Genomic DNA, 24,368 nt, shown 5'->3' on the forward strand with positions numbered 1-24,368 from the left:
CAAGTTTTATGCCTCTGCAGTGAAAACAAGAAAGGTTGACATTCTTTCCTACTTTGCCCTGAGTGCATTCCTAACAACATTCTGCACATTTTCAGATAAATCCCAGAAGTGAATTCCAATTCCAAATCCAGAAAGCTAGCACAGTACTGTAGTGGGGGGGGGGGTTTCCCAAATACAGAGTTAGGATCAGTTTTGTGGAGCTTCCCAAACTGGGCGAAGAGTTTGATTATTCAATAATTAGAGAACAAACCTATAAAACATCACTGTGTGTTTTTTTTTTTGTTCGGCTCGATTGAAGAGTTTATTGAATCCAAAATAGAAAAATAACAGAAAATTAAGACATATACAGCATTTACACTGTTTAATGGCACTGATATCAAATCCCAAAGACATGTTTTTTTTTTTGCGAGAACATCGATTTCTGAAACGACGCAGGAGATGCCCACAGAGCCTCGTGACAAAGCGTGCTCATTTTGGAAAGTTTTTTTCTTCTTGTTTTTTTTTTTGTCGGGAAAGCTGGGGGGGGGGGGGATGCAGTCTGCTTGGCCTTAAAATGAGCTAAAAAAAAAGGAGTCTTCCCCGTCACCGTGTGAAGCGAACACGGGTCTGGGTGAACATTTCGCACATACGCGGCGCACCCGCAGTCCGAGGTCAGTGGTATTGCCCAAAAACGAAAAAGCACAAAAGGTCAGAGGAGTTTGTGGACACTCCGACTCACGACCGCCAAGAGAAATCAAAACTCAGTTTTCAGTCCCAGCTCGGCTTCAGAGGGGCCAGCCGGACACGTCAGTACTAGGATGTCAGCTTCCAGTCATTCCTGATTTAAAATGTTTCTACTCCCGTTCTGAAGGAACATTTTTAACTAGAAGAAAGTTGTAGCACTACTAGGGCTAGTGCAGGGGGAAAAAAAAAACACCCAAAATTGTTGTAAGAAATAATAATAATAATAATCTTTTTTTTTTAACAGTACACAACGAGCCCTTTTCGTTAAAAAGGGGGCGCGTTTCAGATGCAGCGAGTTTCCCGCTACGAAAAGATTGAACCCTTCAAGTAATCCCCATCATCTCGGAAAACGCGAAACAACCCCCCACCCCCAAAAGAAAAAAAAATATATATATGTCAAAACTTCAAGCAGCAACTCAGGTCGAAAAGGAAAAAAAACATAACCAACCAACGGAATTCCTCAGGGCATCGCGACCCCACGCGCTCCAGCAGAATTCCGTGAAAAAAAAAAAACATTTTATTTACAAAGAAGAAAACCCACTGAGCGGGTCGTGATCTTTTTGTTTTGCATGCATGCACGTTTCCCTTGGGCAAAGAAGAGTGGATCTGGAGACTGGCAGGTGGCAGGTGGAGACTATGTTTTGGACACAGGATTGCACAATTTTACAGTGCGTAGGAGTGACCAATCATCATCAGGACAGGTGTGCAGGAATGACCAATCATCATCAGGACAGGTGTGCAGTGTGTAGTGTGCAGGAGTGACAGATCATCAGGTCAGGTGTGCAGTGTATAGTGTGCAGGAGTGACAGATCATCAGGACAGGTGTGCAGTGTGTAGTGTGCAGGAGTGACAGATCATCAGGTCAGGTGTGCAGTGTGTAGTGTGTAGTGTGCAGGAGTGACCAATCATCATCAGGACAGGTGTGCAGTGTGTAGTGTGCAGGAGTGACCAATCATCATCAGGACAGGTGTGCAGTGTGCAGTGTGTAGTGTGCAGGAGTGACAGATCATCAGGTCAGGTGTGCAGTGTGTAGTGTGCAGAAATGACCAATCATCATCAGGACAGGTGTGTAGTGTGCAGGAGTGACAGATCATCAGGTCAGGTGTGCAGTGTGTAGTGTGCAGGAGTGACCAATCATCATCAGGACAGGTGTGTAGTGTGCAGGAGTGACAGATCATCAGGTCAGGTGTGCAGTGTGTAGTGTGCAGGAGTGACAGATCATCATCAGGTCAGGTGTGCAGTGTGCAGTGTGTAGTGTGCAGGAGTGACAGATCATCAGGTCAGGTGTGCAGTGTGTAGTGTGCAGAAATGACCAATCATCATCAGGACAGGTGTGTAGTGTGCAGGAGTGACAGATCATCAGGTCAGGTGTGCAGTGTGTAGTGTGCAGGAGTGACCAATCATCATCAGGACAGGTGTGCTGTGTGTAGTGTGCAGGAGTGACAGATCATCAGGTCAGGTGTGCAGTGTGTAGTGTCCAGGAGTGACAGATCATCAGGACAGGTGTGTAGTGTGTAGTGTGCAGGAGTGACAGATCATCAGGTCAGGTGTACAGTGTGCAGTGTGCAGGAGTGACAGATCATCAGGTCAGGTGTGCAGTGTGCAGTGTGTAGTGCGCGGGAGTGACAGATCATCAGGACAGGTGTGCAGGAGTGACAGATCATCATCAGGACAGGTGTGCAGTGTGTAGTGTGCAGTGTGTAGTGTGTAGTGTGTAGGAGTGACGCAGGGCCACAGTTATTATCTATAATTTGCCATATGCCAGTTGCCCAGGCCTCTTTCCCATCTGGAGAGAAAACAAATCCTTAGAAAACACTTAAGAATAAAAGAAGGTCACCGTCACTTTTAAAAATAACACTTTTCATCACAAAGCGCCGCAGTGTCGAGGACAACCATACCAATTTTTCTGTAACATTAATATAATGTAAAAATTCACAAATGTCATCCATTCATATTGCATCGAATATGGCTCAGATTTTCAAAGATAAATAATGCAAAATCAATACCACATCCAAATTACCGATCAAACTACTCAAGAAAAGAAAACCAAAAACCCAGTGGAAATTCAGTGGAAAGGTTTTGCTAATATTCCACAGGCACACACTCTCAATAACTGGATACAGGAAGATAGGCCTCAGTTTCTGAAAGTACCAAAGTGAGTTGGAAGAATTATTTCTATATTTGGTGTGTCTTTAATGTCGTCTGCTATTCCTACACACAGCAGGCAATACCTTACATACCTTCTGTTAAAATGGCCTTGTTTGGAGCCCAGTTGCTGTCCTGCTGTCAATAATAAATCAATATATCATAACCAGGCCTACCTTGGTCTACAGAAAGCCCCACAGAGACTGGGACGTTGTGTCATTGTTGTGTATCTGTGCTCTCTGCAGTCAAACATCGCCTTCCTTTTCCCCCACAATTCCCAGCAGGAAGAAGAACGAGTCTCTGTCGTTGGTTTGTTGTTTTTTGCTTCAGAACTCCGTGACAAAAGGAGCGAAGGAGTCAAAGAGCCACAGAAGGAGGAAAACGACGCGCTGAAGGAAAAGTTACCGCACGCCAAGGGAATCCTCCTGAGGAAAACGAGCCTGTGCCCGAGGAGCGTCATCGCGCCCTGTTCCTAGAACCCGGGCTCGGCTGGTTTTTGCTAGTTTGAAAGCACCGCGCCACCAGCGCAAGACTGAGGGGCAGAGAGCTGGACTGGGAAGACAGCTGTGTGGAGGCCCGGGTTTCAGGAATGTTCCATGGGGTTCTGGTCCGGTTCTGGCCCGGTTCAACAAGAAGAGTTTCAGATGGGTCACGAGACTCTCTCCCCCTTTAATTCTGCTTTCCAGTGTCCTGCAGGGGAACGTCTCACGATATGACTCATCTCTTTTATCCCACAAAACGTTTCCCCCCTAAAGGAATTCTGCACACCGGCTAGCCAGTCATTTGCTGCCCTTTGCAAGAGCTCAGCTGGTTAAGACAAGATGGCAGCCCTGTCTGGACCACATTTCCCAGAAACCTTTGGGCTGCTCTGTCACCTGACCAATTAGCTTCCAGAAAACCAAAGGCTTCTGGGGAATGTGGTCCAGACAATGCTGGTCTTACCTACAGTGTAGCTGTTCCATATGTAAGCAATTTGGTTGCTTGTAACTACTGTAAATTGTGAGAATGATTCCTCAAGTGTGAACCCAGTTTTAGAGGTATAATACAATTAAATTATACAGGCAAATAATGTTAGTACAGCCCCCTCCCTTTATCCACCTCTGAAAACAGCCCAAACCGAAAATAAATAGCACTTTTCTAGTCAAAACACAACCCAATCCATCATGAATAAATTCCAAAGATAACTGAGCAAGACACTGATTTGCATTTAAAAAAAAAACTAGCACTGCATTGTTTTGTACTCCACAACAAATGCATACCAAAAAGAGAATGTTGACTTTTCACGCCAAGTTCCTTTTCAACGCATCTAGATAATTTAAAGGCAGCTTGTGGGACAAAAGTATTCGCCCACCTGTACAAACAACTAAACAGGACATATAAGACTATATAGATTGGTAGGCTCACTTGTAACCCAAAGAAAAAAAAATATATCCGTCTTCCTGTTTCACCGGCTGGGCAGACCAGAGCTCGGAAGGCTATCGTCACGTGTAACTGTGCGTGCTGCCGGTAACGGAGGAGCAGTCGTGACCATCCGTGATAATCTACCTGTGCATCCTGGTGTAGAAATCTGGCTCTGGCCCTGGGCTCCTTACTCCTGTGTCCTGATTTTAAACAGCCACCCTGCTGCTGGACGTGACGTCCCGCTCATAACGTCTGAAAGGCAGGAATAACATCATCACGAACAGCCACTGGACCACAAGAGGGGGGCTTTTGGGTTATGGTCACTCAAACCCACACTCATAGCGATAACACAGGGATTACCAGCGCTGGACTCGGTCCATAAACCCTCTGTAACACTGCTGCAATTCAAGGCTCTGCGAGAAACACGCCCTGCGTGGGCCTCCTCCAGCCCTCTCTGGAAGTGGACGTTTCCACCACAAATCAGACTCATCTCGAACCTTCACCGGGACTGCGCTGTGACTCCCTTTTTCCTCCAGACTGCCAGACTTCTGCTCATGTCTTTTTCTCGGTTTACCGCAAACGTGTGTCAATCAGAGTCGAAAAATAAGCTTTTGGCCTTTGCCCCTGCATGCCTTTCTTTTGCAAAGATTTCGCAAGTGGGCGAATACTTCTGTCCAACACTGTATGACCCCCCCCCCCCGGGAGCAAAGAACAATAAACAGCGAATGCTGAGCTTTTTCCATTCGATCTGGGTCTGGTCTAGAACTACTCATTTTGTGCAATACTGTATGCCCTCGGTTGTCTTCATAAGGTGCTTGCTCTCTGCAATGCCAGGTTGGGCAAAGATACTCTGAAAAAGTAACCTGTTGGCGTCACAAATAATTTGCTGAAAGGATATCTTCAAGATAAAGAAGCCGCATGGGAAAAACGCTTCTTTTTCAGACCTTTGTTTTTCCAGTGATCAATGCAGGGTTAGTACATTTAGCTGGTTACGTAACGCACTGCCTCTTAAACACAATCCTTCCCCATCGTCTGCTTATTATCTGCTTCTCTCGTGCTTATTGGCGCCTACCTGCAAATAAGCATTTTGTGGCACTCGTGCACATGACAATAAACTGAACTGAACTTAATTTTAAAACCGCTCAAAACAACTGGTAAGGGGAATGGATGGCTGTTTAAAAAGTAACGTTCTACCACACTGAAAATCCAGTTGTTTTGGACGCAGGGCTCTTGGCAGGCTGTTCTGTCCCGGGTGGTGAATAATACTGCAAACCATGACCTCTGCCAGGGGAAACCGAAGATGGAGGGATGAATGATAGGCTGTAGCTGGGCATATCCCATACCTCTCCCACAAGTATCCTATGAGTATCCCACATGTATCCAACAAGAATCCTTACATATCCCTTATGTATCCTATGAGTATCCCATATGTATCCCACAAGTATACTATATTATCCCACATGAATCAAACAAGAATCCTTACATCTCCCTTACGTATCCCACGAGTATCCTATGAGTAGTCTGTATGTATCCCACAAGTATATCCGTATGTTTCCTTACGTATCCCGTAAGTATCCCATGTATATCCCACACACACCCTATGAGTATCCTGTGAGTTTCCCACAAGCATCCCAGGAGCATTTCATGAGTATCCCATGAGGGTGCGCACCCCAAATCCTCCACTTTCTTTTCTGACACCTCAGACACTGTAAGACAGTCTTCACAAGATATCACCCCACAAGTATCTCATGAGCATCCTATGAGTATCCCACAAATATGCCATGAGCATCCTATGAGTAACCAGAGGTCCCAGTTAAAGATGTTGTTTCCCCAAGATAATATTGTACTTTAACATGTTCAAACATTTGCATGTGTCTAAATATATATAAATATATATATAAATGTCGACATATGCTGAAGCAGATCAATATTATTTCAATATTGACAAACCAGAGGTCAAAAGTGGAAACTAGAGAAGTGATGTTAAATCTGAGGCACTTCTTTACACAGAGGGGGGTGGGGGTGGGGAACAAGCTGCCCAGCCCTGTTGTTGAAGCCGATACCCTGGCTTCTCTCCAGACACAGCTGGGTGAGACCCTCGAGTCAGGGACAGGAGGCACTACTGTACACAGAGGGTGGTGGGGGTGTGGAACAGTAGGTGTAGAAGAAGGTGCAGCAGTAAAGGTAGAGACTTAAGTAGATACCCTGGCTTCTCTCCAGACACAGCTGGGTGAGCTCCTCCAGTCAGGGACAGGAGGCACTACTGTACACAGAGGGTGGCGGGAGTGTGGAACAAGCTGCCCAGCCATGTTGTTGAAGCTGCTACCCTGGCTTTACTTAAAATAAAAACAGCTGGATGAGATCCTGGCATCCATTAACTGATAACGTCCAAACAGGCCGATGGGCCGATGGGCCAGCTCTCGATTCTTACTGCTCTCGTGTTCCTTTGATATTAGAAAAACAAGAACTGGACGCTGAGCGTGGCTTACAAAAGGTAATGCTTGTCTTCTGCTGAGTTATAATCAACCAGGCAAGGGACATCACCTATAAATTCCCTCAGCTGCGGAAATGGCTCTGCTCTCATGTCTTGCCAGATGACAGATATACAGAAGCTTGTTCTGCCGATATGTTCCCCAGACTTTACAGCCCGCGCATGTGAAAGAGTATAGCTCGTGGTCGAGCCACAGCTTAGAATATTTCTAGGTGGGTTATGAACACAGATGTCCCGGGTGGTGAGCCTGAAGTCTTATTGAATTATCATGATGATGAATACCTCTTATTTACACCTCCCCTTTGTCCCCTGGCCTAAGTAAAGAACTCACAAACTGAGGCACTTGTGCAGTAGCACATACTGTACTGCACTTCATTTGTCTGTGATCGGCTCTGATCACAATCTGTCGCCGTATCCCATGAGTATCCCACAGGCATCCCGTATGTATCTTTCGAGTTTCCCACAAATATGCCATGAGCATCCTATGAGTATTCCACAAGTATCCCACGAGCATCCTATAAGTATCCCACAAGTATCTCATGAGCACCCTATACGTATCCCTCAAATATGCCATGAGCATCCTATGAGTATTCCACAAGTATCCCATGAGCATCCTATAAGTATCCCACAAATATGCTATAAGCATCCTATGAGTATCCCACAAGAATCCCACGAGCATCCTATAAGCATCCCACAAGAATCCCACGAGCATCCTATGAATATCCCACAAGTATCCCACAAGAATCCCATGAGCATCCTATGAGCATCCCACAAGTATCCCATGAGCATCCTATGAGCATCCCACAAGAATCCCATGAGCATCCTATGAGCATCCCACAAGAATCCCATGAGCATCCTATGAGCATCCCACAAGTATCCCATGAGCATCCTATGAGCATCCCACAAGTATCCCATGAGCATCCTATGAATATCCCACAAGAATCCCATGAGCATCCTATGAGCATCCCACAAGAATCCCATGAGCATCCTATGAATATCCCACAAGTATCCCATGAGCATCCTATGAGTAACCCACAAGAATCCCATGAGCATCCTATGAGCATCCCACAAGAATCCCATGAGCATCCTATGAGCATCCCACAAGAATCCCATGAGCATCCTATGAGCATCCCACAAGTATCCCATGAGCATCCTATGAGCATCCCACAAGAATCCCATGAGCATCCTATGAGCATCCCACAAGTATCCCATGAGCATCCTATGAGTATCCCACAAGTATCCCATGAGCATCCTATGAGTATCCCAAAAGAATCCTATGAGTATCCCACAAGTATCCTCAGAGGACTTTTCCATTTCTTCACTTCTCTGGAGAACAGGAGAGCAGCTTCAGATCACTGTACGCCTGTCGGGGAATTTGCACAAAGTGATCATCTGAGCAGCACAAGGGATATTCCGAAAAATATCTCCCGGAACCCGGGGAGAGTTCTCGCCCGCTGGGAACGGGAGCCAGGCCGCCCGCGGAAATGGGCGGGAAAGCAGGCGCGTTTGACGCGAGGCAGCGCGAGGGGTCCCCAGCTCGTCCCGGCTGATCGACTCCGCAGACCCCCGTCGGTCCGCCGGGCTGGTGCTGGACGCCTTGCGCCTGCGGGCCCGACTGCAGCAGGACGGCCCCCGGGGGGAGAAGGCGGGCAGGCCGGCGTCGCCCCATGACCAAAACCAGGGGCCCGGCCGCGTCCCCGAGTCCAAAGGGAGCCAAAAAGGCGATCGGCCTGGACGCTCTGCCTCTGCCGCCAACCCCCTCCCCTCCCAGCCCGGCCACAATGAATTTCAAAAACCCTCTCGGCGAAGTCCCAGGAGACCAAGCTCTCCACTCCTCCCGGGGTGGGGGGGGGGGGGGGCTTCCTGCCCCCCGGCCCCCAGAGCGCAGCAGGGGGGGGACCTGTCCGGACCGGTGCCACCTCCCCCCCCCGGTGACTCATACCGCCGTCTCCAGGTCCTCATGGGCGATCGTCGGGTGCTGTTGCTGCCGGCTCTGCAGGTAGGACGCCAGGTCCGGGTCGCCAGCTTCCTGGGCCTTGTCCCCTGGGGTCTTGCCCTGAGACAGGAGGGACAGGGTCACAGTGACCGCTCGGCACCGTGCATAAGTAGTTCCTGACACTTATAACGTATACCACTGCTCTGGACCCTCCACTCCGAGCTCTTCCCAGGTCAGGGGGAATCCCACTACCCCCACCAGTGTGCAGCCCCACCTGGATGATGCTCCAGTCCTCTCACACACACCAGCTCTCAGTGGGGAGGAGAGCAGAGGGATGGAGCCAGTTCAGAGAGGGGGGGTTATTAGGAGGCCATGAGGGGTAAAGGCCAGGGGGGGAGATTGGGCCAGGACACTGGGGTAACACCCCTACTCTTGTCGAGAGACACCCCGGGATTGTTAATGACCACAGAGAGTCAGGACCTCGGTTTTACATCTCATCCGAAGTACGGCGTCTTTTTACAGTGTAGTGTCCCCGTCACTATACTGGGGCATGAGGACCCACACAGACCGCAGGGTGAGCGCCCCCTGCTGGCCCCACTCACACCTCTCCCCAGCAGCAGCCTCGGCTCTCCCAGGAGTCTCCCCTCCAGGTACTGGCCAGGCTCACGCCTGCTGGGCTCCAGTGGGGTTTGTCAGCTGGGAGCTGCAGGGGGACACGGCTGCTGGATAGATGGGAATACCAATTTGTGCTGGGCCACGGTGTTCACCGGGCAAGAAAACGAGGCCGACAGGAGAGTCTTGAACAGGATCGGGGATCTGAAACGCGCTGCCCATCCGCTGCGACGCTGGCGCGGCCCCTACGCGGATGAGAGGAGTCTTCTGCCCTTGAAACAGGCAGCAGGAACCCGAAGTCCCGGGCGGGTGTTTGACAGGCGTCCCGTCCCGATCGGGCAGGGAGGGCTCACCTGGAAGTTGAGCTTGGAGAGCGATGCTCCGGCGTCGATGAGCGCCTGACACACGCCGCGGTGCCGATGGAAGGCTGCTTTGTGCAAGGCTGTGTCTCCCCTGGAAGAGCACAGGACAGACCGTCTTACACCCCGGAGCCCTGTAACACAGCCTCTCCTGAACGACTCCCTCCCTGCGCACGCCTCTCGAAGGAGAGTACAGTCCCAGTCTGCCCTCTGGGCCCTGAAAGTGTGCTTCTAGTAGCATGAACTAAAAACAGAACCCCCTATGGTACAGTTCCACCGATTCAAAATGAGCACACCGGCTTCAAATCTGTGGATTAGGTTTTTTGGGTCACATACCGTTAGAAATCTGCAGTTTAAAAGGGAGTCGTACAGATTAAAAGCTCTCGACGAAAATGAATGAGACAGGCAGGTAAAACTCTGCAGATGGAAACGAAAATCGAACTGGATTAAAAACTCTTGATTCAAAAAACACACAGATTCAAATCTCCAGATTCAAGTGGAATCATAACGGATTAAACTCTCTCTAGATTAACAACTGGGTGATGCAAACGTCTAGATTGAAAACCACCGAGCTATACATGCTTCTTATTTCTACCAGAGTTTTAGTCACAGGACTCCAGAACCAAAAACGTGCTTACGTTTCGCTGTCTTCGGAGTCCACCGTCAGGTTGGACCCTGGGATTAAAAACGACAGAAGTTGTTAGGTTGAGTGGCCATGCTGCTTTACATGGGAAACTCGGATTTCCTGTATAGCTAAAAACAGTCTCTCCTGTTTAATAATATTAAACATATTATTATATATTATAATAATAATAATCCCTCACACTTCTACAGCACCTGTCTGGACCCTCCACTCCGAGCTCTGTCCAGGTCAGGGGGAATCCCACTACCCCCACCAGTGTGCAGCCCCACCTGGATGATGCTCCAGTCCTCTCACACACACCAGCTCTCAGTGGGGAGGAGAGCAGAGGGGTGAAGCCAGTTCAGAGAGGGGGGTTATTAGGAGGCCATGAGGGGTAAAGGCCAGGGGGGACATTTGGTCAGGACACTGGGGTAACACCCCTACTCTTGTCGAGAGACACCCTGGGATTTTTAATGACCACAGAGAGTCAGGACCTCGGTTTTACGTCTCATCTGAAGGACGGTGCCTTTTTACAGTACAGTGTCCCTGTCACTATACTGGGGCATTACAAAACACAGACCGCAGGGTGAGCGCCCCCTGCTGGCCCCACTCACAGCTCTCCCAGCAGCAGCCTCAGCTTTCCCAGGAGTCTCCCCTCCAGGTAGTGGCCAGGCTCCCACCTGCTGGGCTCCAGTGGGGTTTGCCAGCTGGGAGCTGCAGGGGGATTATAGCTGCTGGCTAGTAGTAGATGCGTTCTCGGGAACAGGGGCTCTCGGTTACCTCACGCCCCCTTACCCCCAGCGGGAGGCTCACCGTGCTCCAGGATGAACGCCGTGATGTCCGCGTGCCCGTGCTGTGCGGCCAGGTGCAGGGCGGAGAGCCCGCCGGAGTTCCTGACCTGCAGGCTGGCGCCTCTCCCCCAGGCCTTGGAGAACTGCGGCACAGAAGAGCCGGGAATCAGGCGGCGTTTCGCCCCTTGGGAAGGGCTCGGACATGGCCGGACACCACCGGAACCCCCCCTCCCCCACCCCCTCCGCCCCCACGCCCTCCCGGCAGGAGACGATCAAGGGCTCCACTGGCCTGATGATAAAGGCCTAGTAGAGTCAAAACAGACTCCGATTTCCCAATATATCATTGACGTTATTGAAACATTTGACACATTTCGAATTAAGGACAAAATCGTGAACTTTGTGGAAGTCCTGTAAGTCTCCATGTTGTCACAAGCCCCTAGTCTCTCCACGGGGGCGAGAGGGGGAGTTTGTGAGAGCTGTGAGGTGAGGCGGCCCTTCCTGCTCACTAGTCCCTGTACTGACTGAGGGACTGTGATGGGCGAGTGGATAAGTACAGGCTGTGCAGCAGACGTTTCACCGCAGGAATGTTCCCAGGTGACCTGCAGGCAGAGCTGACGAGTCGCATGTGTCAGTGAGACCATCTGGCAGTGGAGAACGATATTTCTGCTGGAGGAGAAGAGCTGGATTCACAAGCCCGCTTGTCTACAGAGTCACAGGGCCGCCTCACCCCACCGGAGGTCTCGTTGGCCTGGTTCTGAATCACAGAGCCCGGCGCGGCGCGGACCTGGATGTGTCCTCTGTTCTGTGCTGTGAACTGGAGGTTTTACTAGTTACTGTGGTACATTTTACTATCATCGCGGTTTGAAATGCGCTCATCAGCGCTGATTCTTTCTGACCCCCGAAGTATAAAGACGGCGCTGCAGTAAACTTCTCCGGCAACCTTTCCGGTTCGGGGCAGGCAGCTCACCTTCTGGATATCGCCACAGGCCGCTGCCTTCAGAAGAGCTGGGGGAAGAGAACACAGCTCAGGGTTATGAAGCAAGTGCCTTCCCAGCGAACTGTTCCAAGACCAGGCTTTATATAATGTCTTTATAATATGTGTTTGTATATATGCATGTGTCTATGTGTTTGTATACTGTATATGCATGTCTATGTGCCTGTATATATGCATGCGTCTATGTGTTTGTATACTGTATATGCATGTGTCTATGTGCCTGTATATATGCATGCGTCTATGTGTTTGTATATATGCATGTCTACGTGCCTGTATATACTGTATGCATGTGTCTATGTGCCTGTATATATGCATGTGTCTATGTGCCAGTGTATATGCATGTGTCTATGTGTTTGTATACTGTATATGCATGTCTATGTGCCTGTATATATGCATGTGTCTATGTGTTTGTATACTGTATATGCATGTGTCTATGTGCCTGTATATATGCATGCGTCTATGTGTTTGTATATATGCATGTGTCTATGTGCCTGTATATATGCATGTGTCTATGTGCCTGTATATATGCATGCGTCTATGTGTTTGTATATATGCATGTGTCTACGTGCCTGTATATATGCATGTGTCTATATGTTTGTATATATACATGTGTTTATGTGTTTGTATATATGTATATTTCTATGATGTGTGTGAGTGTGTCTATTTGTATGTAAATGCAAATGTCAGTCTTGTCAACACGTATGACTCCCATGTCTGCCATCCATATGGCTGACCAAATCTTGCACTCTTACAGCAGGTGGTGATGCCTAATGGAAAACGCACCCTGTCGAGATGCACAGAAAGCAATGAGATGACTATCTGCGCGGGCAGGACACGGCTGTCTACAGGCTGAGCTGAACATGAGCAAACCTGCTGACGATCCAGGCCTTACCTTGCTCGTCTGGAGACAGGGGCGTCCTGAGGAAATAAAAACCGAGGAAATTCAAGTCAAGGCAGGATCTCACAGGGAAACGGGTAACTAACATCCTATATCTTTCTCCAGATGCACCTCAGTCTCTCTGGGGTCATGCAGTGACGGGCAGCTCCTTATTGAGCAGACAGCTGGAGACCCACAGAGGAAGCCCAAAGCTGAGCTGCTTTCTGCTGAATCTTTACCAAAAAAACACAGCTGTCATGGAGGCCCGACGCTGATGCTGGGAAGGAGACAGAAGGGTGACCGTAGACAAGAGGGAAGTTCTGTTCACACCTCGGATCTCCTACACGGGCCAGTTCTCCGATCCAAAGCAAACCCAGATCATTCTAAATGTTGAAAACGAGTCCCGGGCCTGCACCTCACTTCGGTGAAACTCTCCAGAGCTCTGTATCTGAGCTCTGAGCCCTGAGCTCTGTATCTGAGCCCTGAGCCCTGTATCTGAGCTCTGAGCCCTGAGCCCTGTATCTGAGCTCTGAGCCCTGAGCCCTGTATCTGAGCTCTGAGCCCTGAGCTCTGTATCTAAGCCCTGAGCCCTGTATCTGAGCTCTGAGCCCTGAGCTCTGTATCTGAGCTCTGAGCCCTGAGCTCTGTATCTGAGCTCTGAGCCCTGTATCTGAGCTCTGAGCCCTGAGCTCTGTATCTGAGCTCTGAGCCCTGTATCTGAGCTCTGAGCCCTGAGTCCAACACGTAAAACCTTCATCCAACACATCAACCCACTGTCCAACATCCATCCAGGACATTTATGACAGACGGTGCTTGAGGAAAGCTCTAAGCATCATCAAAGACCCCACACACCCCAGCTACAGACTGTATGACACTCTACTATCTGGGAAACGGTACCGGAGCATTCGAGCCCGGACTACCAGACTCAGAGACAGTTTTTACCCCCGCACTATCAAACTATTAAACTCCCAGCCTCTCTCACCTACGATCTGAACCTCACAGTGCCTTCTCTCTTACCAAAAACTCACACACACATTGAAATCTACCTCTACCTCACGTGTCAAGAAGCTCACTCCCCATAATTTTCTATCCTTTATTTCATTCTGCTGATGTATGTTTTTGCACATCTGATGTTGTTTTATTACCTGTTACCTGTTGTTGTTTTGTCTCTGTCTTTCTTTTATTATACAATTGTATTGTTGTTTTTTTCTTTGTACTACTTATCGCCTGAGAGCTCGCTAAATAGCATTTCATTAGTCCATATACCTGTGTATGAGTATAAATAACAATAAACTTGAACTTGAACTTGAAAAACCAGCCGCAAAATGAACTGACAACCGAACGAACAAAACCTTGAGCTCCGGCGATCTTCCTGCCACAGAGGCGAGGGGAACCTACCCCGAGCTGGGCTCCACCACCACGTCAGGCATGCCGGGACCCCCGGAGGGCTGTCCCAGGACCTCCGGGTCCAGGATGAAGATCTCGTCCTGGGAAATCTCCGTCACAAAGTGCAGGTGCTCCTGCAGAGGGGGGGCAAAACGACACCGGCGTCCCTTGAGGAAGTTTCCAGTCCGCTCCCTCACCCACGGCGCGGAACACCGGAAAACCGTTCACCTGGCCTCGCGCCCACAAGGAGCCGGATCACGAGCGGAGCTCCGGCTGGGATTCGCCAGACGCCTGTTCAGACATCGGACAAGCTACACCTACTGTACTGTCCAGTTCAGCGCATCTCACAGCCCAGCGGAGACCAGTTTATGAGGGCAGCAGGTTTACAGAGACACTGGTACTCAGTAGGAGTTAACTGGCGCGCAGCTGAAACCAGTTCCTGCCAAGAGATACCAGGGTTTTGGTCCGTTAGTAGGGAAGCGCATCGCTGCCACCAAGGAAAAATGTTTTATAGATTTCTAGTAATGAGATAGTAATTCTCGCGTGCTTTATGTGATCACACGGTAGCGCGATTGGGATATGCTACCTGTATCGCTACTTGCGGACGCGCAGTTTTAAGCAGGGGAAAACGTGGTTGCACGTATACCTGTTCATAACAGAGCCGTCACTGCGTTAATAATTAATAATAATTGCTTCCACTTATATAGCGCCTGTCTGGACCCTCCACTCCGAGCTCTGTCCAGGTCAGGGGGAATCCCACTACCCCCACCAGTGTGCAGCCCCACCTGGATGATGCTCCAGTCCTCTCACACACACCAGCTCTCAGTGGGGAGGAGAGCAGAGGGATGGAGCCAGTTCAGAGAGGGGGGTTATTAGGAGGCCATGAGGGGTAAAGGCCAGGGGGGGAATTTGGCCAGGACACTGGGGTAACACCCCTACTCTTGTCGAGAGAAACCCTGGGATTTTTAATGACCACAGAGAGTTTTAAGTCTCATCCGAAGGACGGCGCCTATTTACAGTCTAGTGTCCCCGTCACTATACTGGCGCATGAGGACCCACACAGACCGCAGGGTGAGCGCCCCCTGCTGGCCCCACTCACACCTCTCCCAGCAGCAGCCTCAGCTTTCCCAGGAGTCTCCCCTCCAGGTACTGGCCAGGCTCACACCTGCTGGGCTCCAGTGGGGGGGGGGGGGCTGCCAGCTGGGAGCTGCAGGGGGACACGGCTGCTGGGTGCTTCGATCTCTCAATCCCACAACACCGGGCCTCAGGCTCCTAAGGATTCTGTTCCTATTTTGCTAAAAACCGCCCGACTGCAGGACGACTCCACCCCAGTCGCAAGTCGATCCGTACAAATTCTGCCGCGCTGGAGATCGACGCGCCTGTTAAAAACCGAAAGCCCCAGCCGAGCTCACGTCAGCTCCTGGGTGCGTTCAGTGCACCGCGTGACAGGTGGTACACACACTGACCTTATCGCCGCTATCCCGTCATTACGAGATGCTTTTCTCGTACTGTAATTCCGAGATAAGGGGGGAGGAATTTCGTCTCCCTTGGTGGCAGCAAAGTGCTTCCGTACGTTGGCTAACCTGCCACTAATTCCTACCGGCGCGGACTTGTCACGGATGCCGGAGAGGACGAACGGTGGAATGGCAGGGGAGCGAAAATAGACCCTATGCGTAGCGGCGAGACGGGGGTTAGCCCGGGCTCAGGAGGTCGGGTAGAAACCCGTGCCCTCGGGCCCCGGAGGAGACGACCTGGTGCCAGGCGGGTCTCAAGACATCCGAACCCTCAATGCTGAGCCAGGAGGAAAGCGTGACCCGGAAATACATAGTCCCAGACACAGACCCACCGGAAGGACTAGCCAAGCACAGGGAAACTAGGGACAGGACAGAGTGGGAGCGCCCCCTGGCTGCAGAGGGCGTGGCAAGACTGGAATGCGCAGTAGGACAGCTTTTTTTTTTTTTTAAATCTGTTTGCTACCCACTCTCTTGCCCAATTTTACAACATCCCTGTCCCCTGTGAGGGTTTCTAGTCCAGAGGGCTCGTCTCGCACGAGCTTAGCTGACTGGAAGCTGGGGAGGTCCGGCCTACCTGAGCCCGGTCGATGCGATAGCAGCGGTCAGCTGATGTCGCTGAAAGAGCAAACACAGAGGAGCGTTACACAAAATACGGCAAGGGCGGCCTTCGGCGACTCTCTGGAAACCAGGGAGAGACCCGAGCCGAGCACAGGGAGGACGACAGGTCCTCTTTGTTTTTAAAGCAGGTTTCCTCGTTTCCCCCCCTGTGAATGCGAACTGAGCTTCCCTTGTCTGTGATCACTGCCACAGGCCACCTCACACCTCCCTCTGGGGGGGGTGCAGGAGGGGTTGGGGGTAGGGGCACCTCTAGCCACAGGCCTGAACCCCCCAAACCTTCGCCCCCCACTCCAGACGGTCTGGAGACGTCTGTGGAACACAGGGACAGGATCTCATCTCTGGGGTGGCGTTTGTAAATGATATTATTTGCCTCCTGAAGCAGGATGCACTACTTAAGGCGTCCTGCTGTTCTCCTCTGCTGGTGACCCCCGTCTGAGACTGCGGGCGAGCAGAGAGGATTCGCTCCGAGCTCGTATTCACCCTCGGACAACACTCAGGAGTGCATTCTGTCCGAGAAAAGACTCCCACACCCCACTGTTTCTCAACATACGGAGGCATATCTGGCACTTCAATAAAGCACAATAAAAACTCAAGATGAAACGAGGTCCTGGTGACAGTTTCTGGTCAACGGTTTGTCATGTCGGCCTGGTGTCGAAATCAGACTCTGGCCTGGGGTCACTGATGGGGATGATTAGGAGGCAATGATTGGTAGAGGCCAGGGAGAAATTCAATTCAATTCAATTCAATTCAATTTATTTTTATATAGCGCCTTTCGCAACAAGGCTGCCCCAAGGCGCTGAACAAAGCAAGGGTCCCTCCGTGTTGTGAATACAGAACAGAAAAGACCAGAAGAGAACGGAGGAGAGGAACCAAAAACTCCTCAGTAAGGAGAAGAAAAACCTCTGGGGGTCCAAGGTCAACTGGCTGCCCAACCCCTTTGGGCATGCTAACATTATACAATTAAAAAAAGGAATAAATGAATGAGGGTATTAATCCATCCATCATGTCTTCTGTATGTCAGGACTCCATGCAGATCTCTGTAGACCAGCAGAATCCTCCTAAACGACAGCTATATCCAGGATGCCCCTCTTGTATCCCTGGCAGTGATGCAGCATCCAACTCAGATGGTACCCAGCCCAGGCGCTGGGTGGCCAAAGGTGGAACCATTTTGGTAATGGTCACTCAAACACCCATTCATGGCCATAAGATAGAGTGACCAGAGCTGGACTCTACTATAAAACCCTCTGTAACACTGCTGGGATTCAGGGCTCTGTGGGAAACACACCCTGGGCGTCTCTCCTTCAGTGTTCTCTGTAAAGGGCGGTTTTCATCACAATTAAGCATTATTCCAAACCTCCCCTTGACTGCACCATGACTCCTCGTATCCCTGTTCACTTAAAACAACCAGCAGGGACACCGAAGGGGCTGAGACTTACAGTCCAGGAAGCTCCAGTTAGCAGACAAGCTGTGTGCCGATTGTGTCCAGGGAAGTCCTCTGCTCTCATCCTAAGAGGACAGACACAGGGAAACCGGGACCATCGTGTCAGGTGTGATTTTCACTAAACGTTTCCCCCCCCCCCCCCCCCGAAACACTGACAATGTACTTTTTCCAAGAAAAACAGACAAGTGTTTCGGAAAATAAATCCCAGGCAGGGGTCAGGCTGAAGACTGTGCTCCAGGCTGGGTTAGGGTCAGGGTCACAGAAACAGTTTTCAGGTATGAAAGACAAAATAAAAACATTACTGCGGTAATCCTCTCCATCTTGACCCTTCTGCTAACTAAACACTGGGAGACAAAGTTCTTTACCTTTCCTTGAAAAGCAGAAAAAAAAAATCAATCAAGCAAACACCTACAAATACTCCGACAATTAAAAATCTTTGAGCATTACCTGATAATGTACTCTGTGCGTGCTTGAAGGAGCTAAGTACAGATCCTGGTGGGAGAAAATTTCAGAGAGGGCGTTTCAAGACACAACACCTTGACGTATCGTTTCAGGATCTTTGATAAGTACAATAAAATAGCACGTCAACCCATCGTCCAACACGTCAACCCGCTGTCCAACACATTATTCCTTCATCCACGAAATCAACCTCGTCAATCAATCCACAACGTCCAATCCAGTGTCCAACATGTCAACCCTTCATCCAACACATCAATCCACTGTCCAACACAGTGGACAGTGGATTGATGTCCACTGTGAAGATTTCATCCAACACATCAACCTTTCATCCAACCCAACATCCAACACGTCAACCCACTGTCCAAGAGATCAAACCTTCATCCACGGAGTCAACCCACTGTCCAACACATCAAACCTTCATGCACGAAGTCAACCCACTGTCCAACACATCAAATCTTCATCCATAATGTCAAACCTTAATCCAACACATCAACCCACTGTCCAACACATCAAAGCACTGTCCACAAAGTCAATCCACTGTCCAATACGTCCACCCATTGTCCATGTCAATCTACTGTCCAACACGTAAAACCTTCATCCAACACATCAACCCACTGTCCAACATGTCCACCCACTGTCCAACACATCCACCCACTGTACAAAACACATCAAACCTTCATCCCACACGTCCACCCACTGTCCAAAACACATCAAACCTTCATCCAACACATCAACCCACTGTCCAACACGTCCACCCACTGTCCAACACGTCCACCCACTGTCCAAAACACATCAAGCCTTCATCCAACACGTCCACCCACTGTCCAAAACCCATCAAACCTTCATCCAACACATCAACCCACTGTCCAACACGTCCACCCACTGTCCAAAACACATCAAGCCTTCATCCAACACGTCCACCCACTGTCCAAAACCCATCAAACCTTCATCCAACACATCAACCCACTGTCCAACACGTCCACCCACCGTCCAAAACACATCAAGCCTTCATCCAACACGTCCACCCACTGTCCAAAACCCATCAAACCTTCATCCAACACATCAACCCACTGTCCAACACGTCCACCCACTGTCCAAAACACATCAAGCCTTCATCCCACACGTCCACCCACTGTCCAAAACCCATCAAACCTTCATCCAACACATCAACCCACTGTCCAACACGTCCACCCACTGTCCAACACGTCCACCCACCGTCCAAAACACATCAAGCCTTCATCCAACACGTCCACCCACTGTCCAAAACCCATCAAACCTTCATCCAACACATCAACCCACTGTCCAACACGTCCACCCACTGTCCAACACGTCCACCCACTGTCCAAAACACATCAAACCTTCATCCAACACATCAACCCACTGTCCAACACGTCCACCCACTGTCCAACACGTCCACCCACTGTCCAAAACACATCAAACCTTCATCCCACACGTCCACCCACTGTCCAACACGTCCACCCACTGTCCAAAACACATCAAACCTTCATCCCACACGTCCACCCACTGTCCAAAACACATCAAACCTTCATCCAACACATCAACCCACTGTCCAACACGTCCACCCACTGTCCAACCACCGTCCAAAACACATCAAGCCTTCATCCAACACGTCCACCCACTGTCCAAAACCCATCAAACCTTCATCCAACACATCAACCCACTGTCCAACACGTCCACCCACTGTCCAAAACACATCAAGCCTTCATCCCACACGTCCACCCACTGTCCAAAACCCATCAAACCTTCATTCAACACATCAACCCACTGTCCAACACGTCCACCCACTGTCCAACACGTCCACCCACCGTCCAAAACACATCAAGCCTTCATCCCACACGTCCACCCACTGTCCAACACGTCCACCCACTGTCCAAAACACATCAAACCTTCATCCAACACATCAACCCACTGTCCAACACGTCCACCCACTGTCCAAAACACATCAAACCTTCATCCCACACGTCCACCCACTGTCCAAAACACATCAAACCTTCATCCAACACATCAACCCACTGTCCAACACGTCCACCCACTGTCCAACCACCGTCCAAAACACATCAAGCCTTCATCCAACACGTCCACCCACTGTCCAAAACACATCAAACCTTCATCCAACACATCAACCCACTGTCCAACACGTCCACCCACTGTCCAAAACACATCAAACCTTCATCCCACACGTCCACCCACTGTCCAAAACACATCAAACCTTCATCCAACACATCAACCCACTGTCCAACACGTCCACCCACTGTCCAACCACCGTCCAAAACACATCAAGCCTTCATCCAACACGTCCACCCACTGTCCAAAACCCATCAAACCTTCATCCAACACATCAACCCACTGTCCAACACGTCCACCCACCGTCCAAAACACATCAAGCCTTCATCCCACACGTCCACCCACTGTCCAAAACCCATCAAACCTTCATCCAACACATCAACCCACTGTCCAACACGTCCACCCACCGTCCAAAACACATCAAGCCTTCATCCAACACGTCCACCCACTGTCCAAAACCCATCAAACCTTCATCCAACACATCAACCCACTGTCCAACACGTCCACCCACTGTCCAAAACACATCAAGCCTTCATCCAACACGTCCACCCACTGTCCAAAACCCATCAAACCTTCATCCAACACATCAACCCACTGTCCAACACGTCCACCCACTGTCCAACACGTCCACCCACTGTCCAAAACACATCAAGCCTTCATCCAACACGTCCACCCACTGTCCAAAACCCATCAAACCTTCATCCAACACATCAACCCACTGTCCAACACGTCCACCCACTGTCCAACACGTCCACCCACTGTCCAAAACACATCAAGCCTTCATCCAACACGTCCACCCACTGTCCAAAACCCATCAAACCTTCATCCAACACATCAACCCACTGTCCAACACGTCCACCCACTGTCCAACACGTCCACCCACTGTCCAAAACACATCAAGCCTTCATCCAACACGTCCACCCACTGTCCAAAACCCATCAAACCTTCATCCAACACATCAACCCACTGTCCAACACGTCCACCCACTGTCCAAAACCCGTCAAACCTTCATCCAACACGTCCACCCACTGTCCAAAACCCATCAAACCTTCATCCAACACATCAACCCACTGTCCAACACGTCCACCCACTGTCCAACACGTCCACCCACCGTCCAAAACACATCAAGCCTTCATCCCACACGTCCACCCACTGTCCAAAACCCATCAAACCTTCATCCAACACATCAACGCACTGTCCAACACGTCCACCCACTGTCCAAAACACATCAAGCCTTCATCCAACACGTCCACCCACTGTCCAAAACCCATCAAACCTTCATCCAACACATCAACCCACTGTCCAACACGTCCACCCACTGTCCAAAACACATCAAGCCTTCATCCAACACGTCCACCCACTGTCCAAAACCCATCAAACCTTCATCCAACACATCAACCCACTGTCCAACACGTCCACCCACTGTCCAAAACACATCAAGCCTTCATCCAACACGTCCACCCACTGTCCAAAACCCATCAAACCTTCATCCAACACATCAACCCACTGTCCAACACGTCCACCCACTGTCCAAAACCCGTCAAACCTTCATCCAACACGTCCACCCACTGTCCAAAACCCATCAAACCTTCATCCAACACATCAACCCACTGTCCAACACGTCCACCCACTGTCCAAAACACATCAAGCCTTCATCCCACACGTCCACCCACTGTCCAAAACCCATCAAACCTTCATCCCACACGTTCACCCACTGTCCAACACGTCCACCCACTGTCCAACACATCAATCCTTCATCCATGAAGTCCACCCTCTGTCCAACACGTCAGCTATCAAACCGCTTAATCACCACGACACCCCCCCCAACTGCTCTTCAAACCCACGCCCAGCCTCGTACCTCTTGCAGCCGATCGATATAGAGCCGACAGGTCTCCAGGTCGCAGTCTCCCCGGACCACGATGATCCCCACGGGAATGGCTGGGGGGGGGGAGGCAAAGCAAAACGTGGGCTGAGTCAGGACAGCTCCAGCTTCCGACTCAACGCAAGAGAGGGACACGATCAGACACCCCCCCCCCCCAACCCCATCCCAACGTCTTCTGTGTGCGCTCTCCCTCCCGCTCGCCAGCGCCATTACATTCCCAAACCCCCCGTTTCACGCTCCCATTCCGAACTGAGCCCATCACGTTCCCACAGGCACCGGCTTCCACAGAGTCTCCCTCCTGGACCAGCTATCCCACCACGGCCCTCTCCCTTCACTATTCACTACAGTTTCCTCACGCACCAAACCCTGCTCACTAGTGAAAAGCCTCCTTTCTCTAGTGCGCGTTTTTTGTCTGGTTGGATTTTCCGGATTTTGGACTTCACTCCTCCCTTTTCGATCTCGTCTCTCGGATTGTCTTCTCCGTTTGTCCCGGCCCTTTCTGGCTAACGGATCTCTAGCTTCGCCTCTCGACCTTGCCTCTGGATCACGATTTTGGATGGTTTGCCTCTGCATCCCGCAGAATTCACGGCTACCGCACAGGATCCCCGGAGAACTACCTGCCGGATCCCCGACAGGCTCGGTCTTCCCCCCTGGGGAGAATTCCAGGCTCATTCCACAGCTTGCTGCCTTTCAATCCCGGACTGGGAGGACAGTGGGAATATGAGCGCCGGCGTTTTCCCTGGAGGTGTCACCTGGCTGAGGGAACTCGGTGCTCCCGGAGTGAAGGAAACTCCATGCCGACAGCAAAGACGGAGACAGGGAAAGGCAGAGGGCGAGGGTGGCCCCTCTTCAGGAGATCAGGAAAATAATCGGAGTGAAGCGATCACTGGGACTTTATTCCAGCGGAAGTCAAGGCACCGTACGGCGGCGTGAGAGGAGGAGAAAGTTTTTCTCTCCTTTTTGCCTGCAGCCGTGTCCCCCTGCAGCTCCCAGCTGACAAACCCCACTGGAGCCCAGCAGGTGGGAGCCTGGCCAGTACCTGGAGGGGAGACTCCTGGGAAAGCTGAGGCTGCTGCTGGAGGAGGTGTTAGTGGGGTCAGCAGGGGGCGCTCACCCTGCGGTCTGTGTGGGTCCTCATGCCCCAGTACAGTGACGGGGACACTAGACTGTAAACAGGCGCCGTCCTTCAGATGAGACGTAAAACCGAGGTCCTGACTCTCTGTGGTCATTAAAAATCTCAGGGCGTTTCTCAACAAGAGTCGGGGTGTTACCCCAAATGTCCCCCCTGGCCTTTACCCCTCATGGCCTCCTAATAACCCCCCTCTCTGAACTGGCTCCATCCCTCTGCTCTCCTCCCCACTGAGAGCTGGTGTGTGTGAGAGGACTGGAGCATCATCCAGGTGGGGCTGCACACTGGTGGGGGTAGTGGGATTCCCCCTGACCTGGACAGAGCTCGGAGTGGAGGCTCCAGAAAAGTGCTATATATGTGAAAGGAATTATTAATTACTATTATTTTCCTTTCTTTTCTGTCATTTATCCCAGCAAATCTCTCTCCTTATAGCCAGATAACAGAAGATACAATTCCCCTTCCCACGCTGCCTGCTCTCCCGACAGCGGGAAGACTTTCCATTCTGGCCTTTCTGTATCCAAAAACGCAATTCGGAGCCACCTGTATCGCAGGGGTTGTCTTACAATTCACAGGCTCGCTCCCCGGTTTCCCAGTCGCTGCTGTCCCAGTGTGTGCAGCACCCGGAAAAACATAACATATTCAGAGGCACAGCTGTAACGAGGGGCTCGTCTCGTACAGCTGACTGTTTTGTGTGCCCTGCCATCAACGCCTGCTAATTAACCGGCAACCCTCTCCATGTGGCGTGAAAGCTGTTAATTAATTAGCTGCTCTTTCTGCATGAATCATGACAGGAAAGCTCAAGACTCTTAATTCAGTCGCACTGAGGCAGCGGGGGGTCATGAGTTCTTACTACATCAACGCGCCACGCCTCCCCGTTCTAGATAGCCGAGGAGGTGAAAGGTT

General features: G+C 50.6%; 1 protein-coding gene across 1 annotated transcript in view; it reads right to left on the reverse strand.

The window, feature by feature from the left end:
• Positions 1 to 270: 270 nt before the first annotated feature.
• dgki (diacylglycerol kinase, iota) overlaps positions 271 to 24,368 on the reverse strand; it is a 73,703-nt gene continuing 49,605 nt past the window's right edge. Inside the window, exons 23-33 of the mRNA XM_088922725.1 lie at positions 22,313 to 22,392; positions 18,358 to 18,402; positions 17,906 to 17,975; positions 16,426 to 16,466; positions 14,350 to 14,471; positions 12,967 to 12,992; positions 12,048 to 12,085; positions 11,103 to 11,223; positions 10,306 to 10,342; positions 9,662 to 9,761; positions 271 to 8,816 (exon numbers count right to left, since the gene is read on the reverse strand). Coding sequence (XP_088778851.1) covers positions 8,697 to 8,816; positions 9,662 to 9,761; positions 10,306 to 10,342; positions 11,103 to 11,223; positions 12,048 to 12,085; positions 12,967 to 12,992; positions 14,350 to 14,471; positions 16,426 to 16,466; positions 17,906 to 17,975; positions 18,358 to 18,402; positions 22,313 to 22,392 — 800 coding nt within the window. The 3' untranslated portion in view covers positions 271 to 8,696. The remainder of the gene's footprint in view (positions 8,817 to 9,661; positions 9,762 to 10,305; positions 10,343 to 11,102; positions 11,224 to 12,047; positions 12,086 to 12,966; positions 12,993 to 14,349; positions 14,472 to 16,425; positions 16,467 to 17,905; positions 17,976 to 18,357; positions 18,403 to 22,312; positions 22,393 to 24,368) is intronic.

The sequence above is a fragment of the Atractosteus spatula genome, chromosome 8 (genome assembly GCF_055471065.1).
Source record: "Atractosteus spatula isolate fAtrSpa1 chromosome 8, fAtrSpa1.hap1, whole genome shotgun sequence".
In the NCBI taxonomy this organism is placed as follows: domain Eukaryota; kingdom Metazoa; phylum Chordata; class Actinopteri; order Semionotiformes; family Lepisosteidae; genus Atractosteus; species Atractosteus spatula.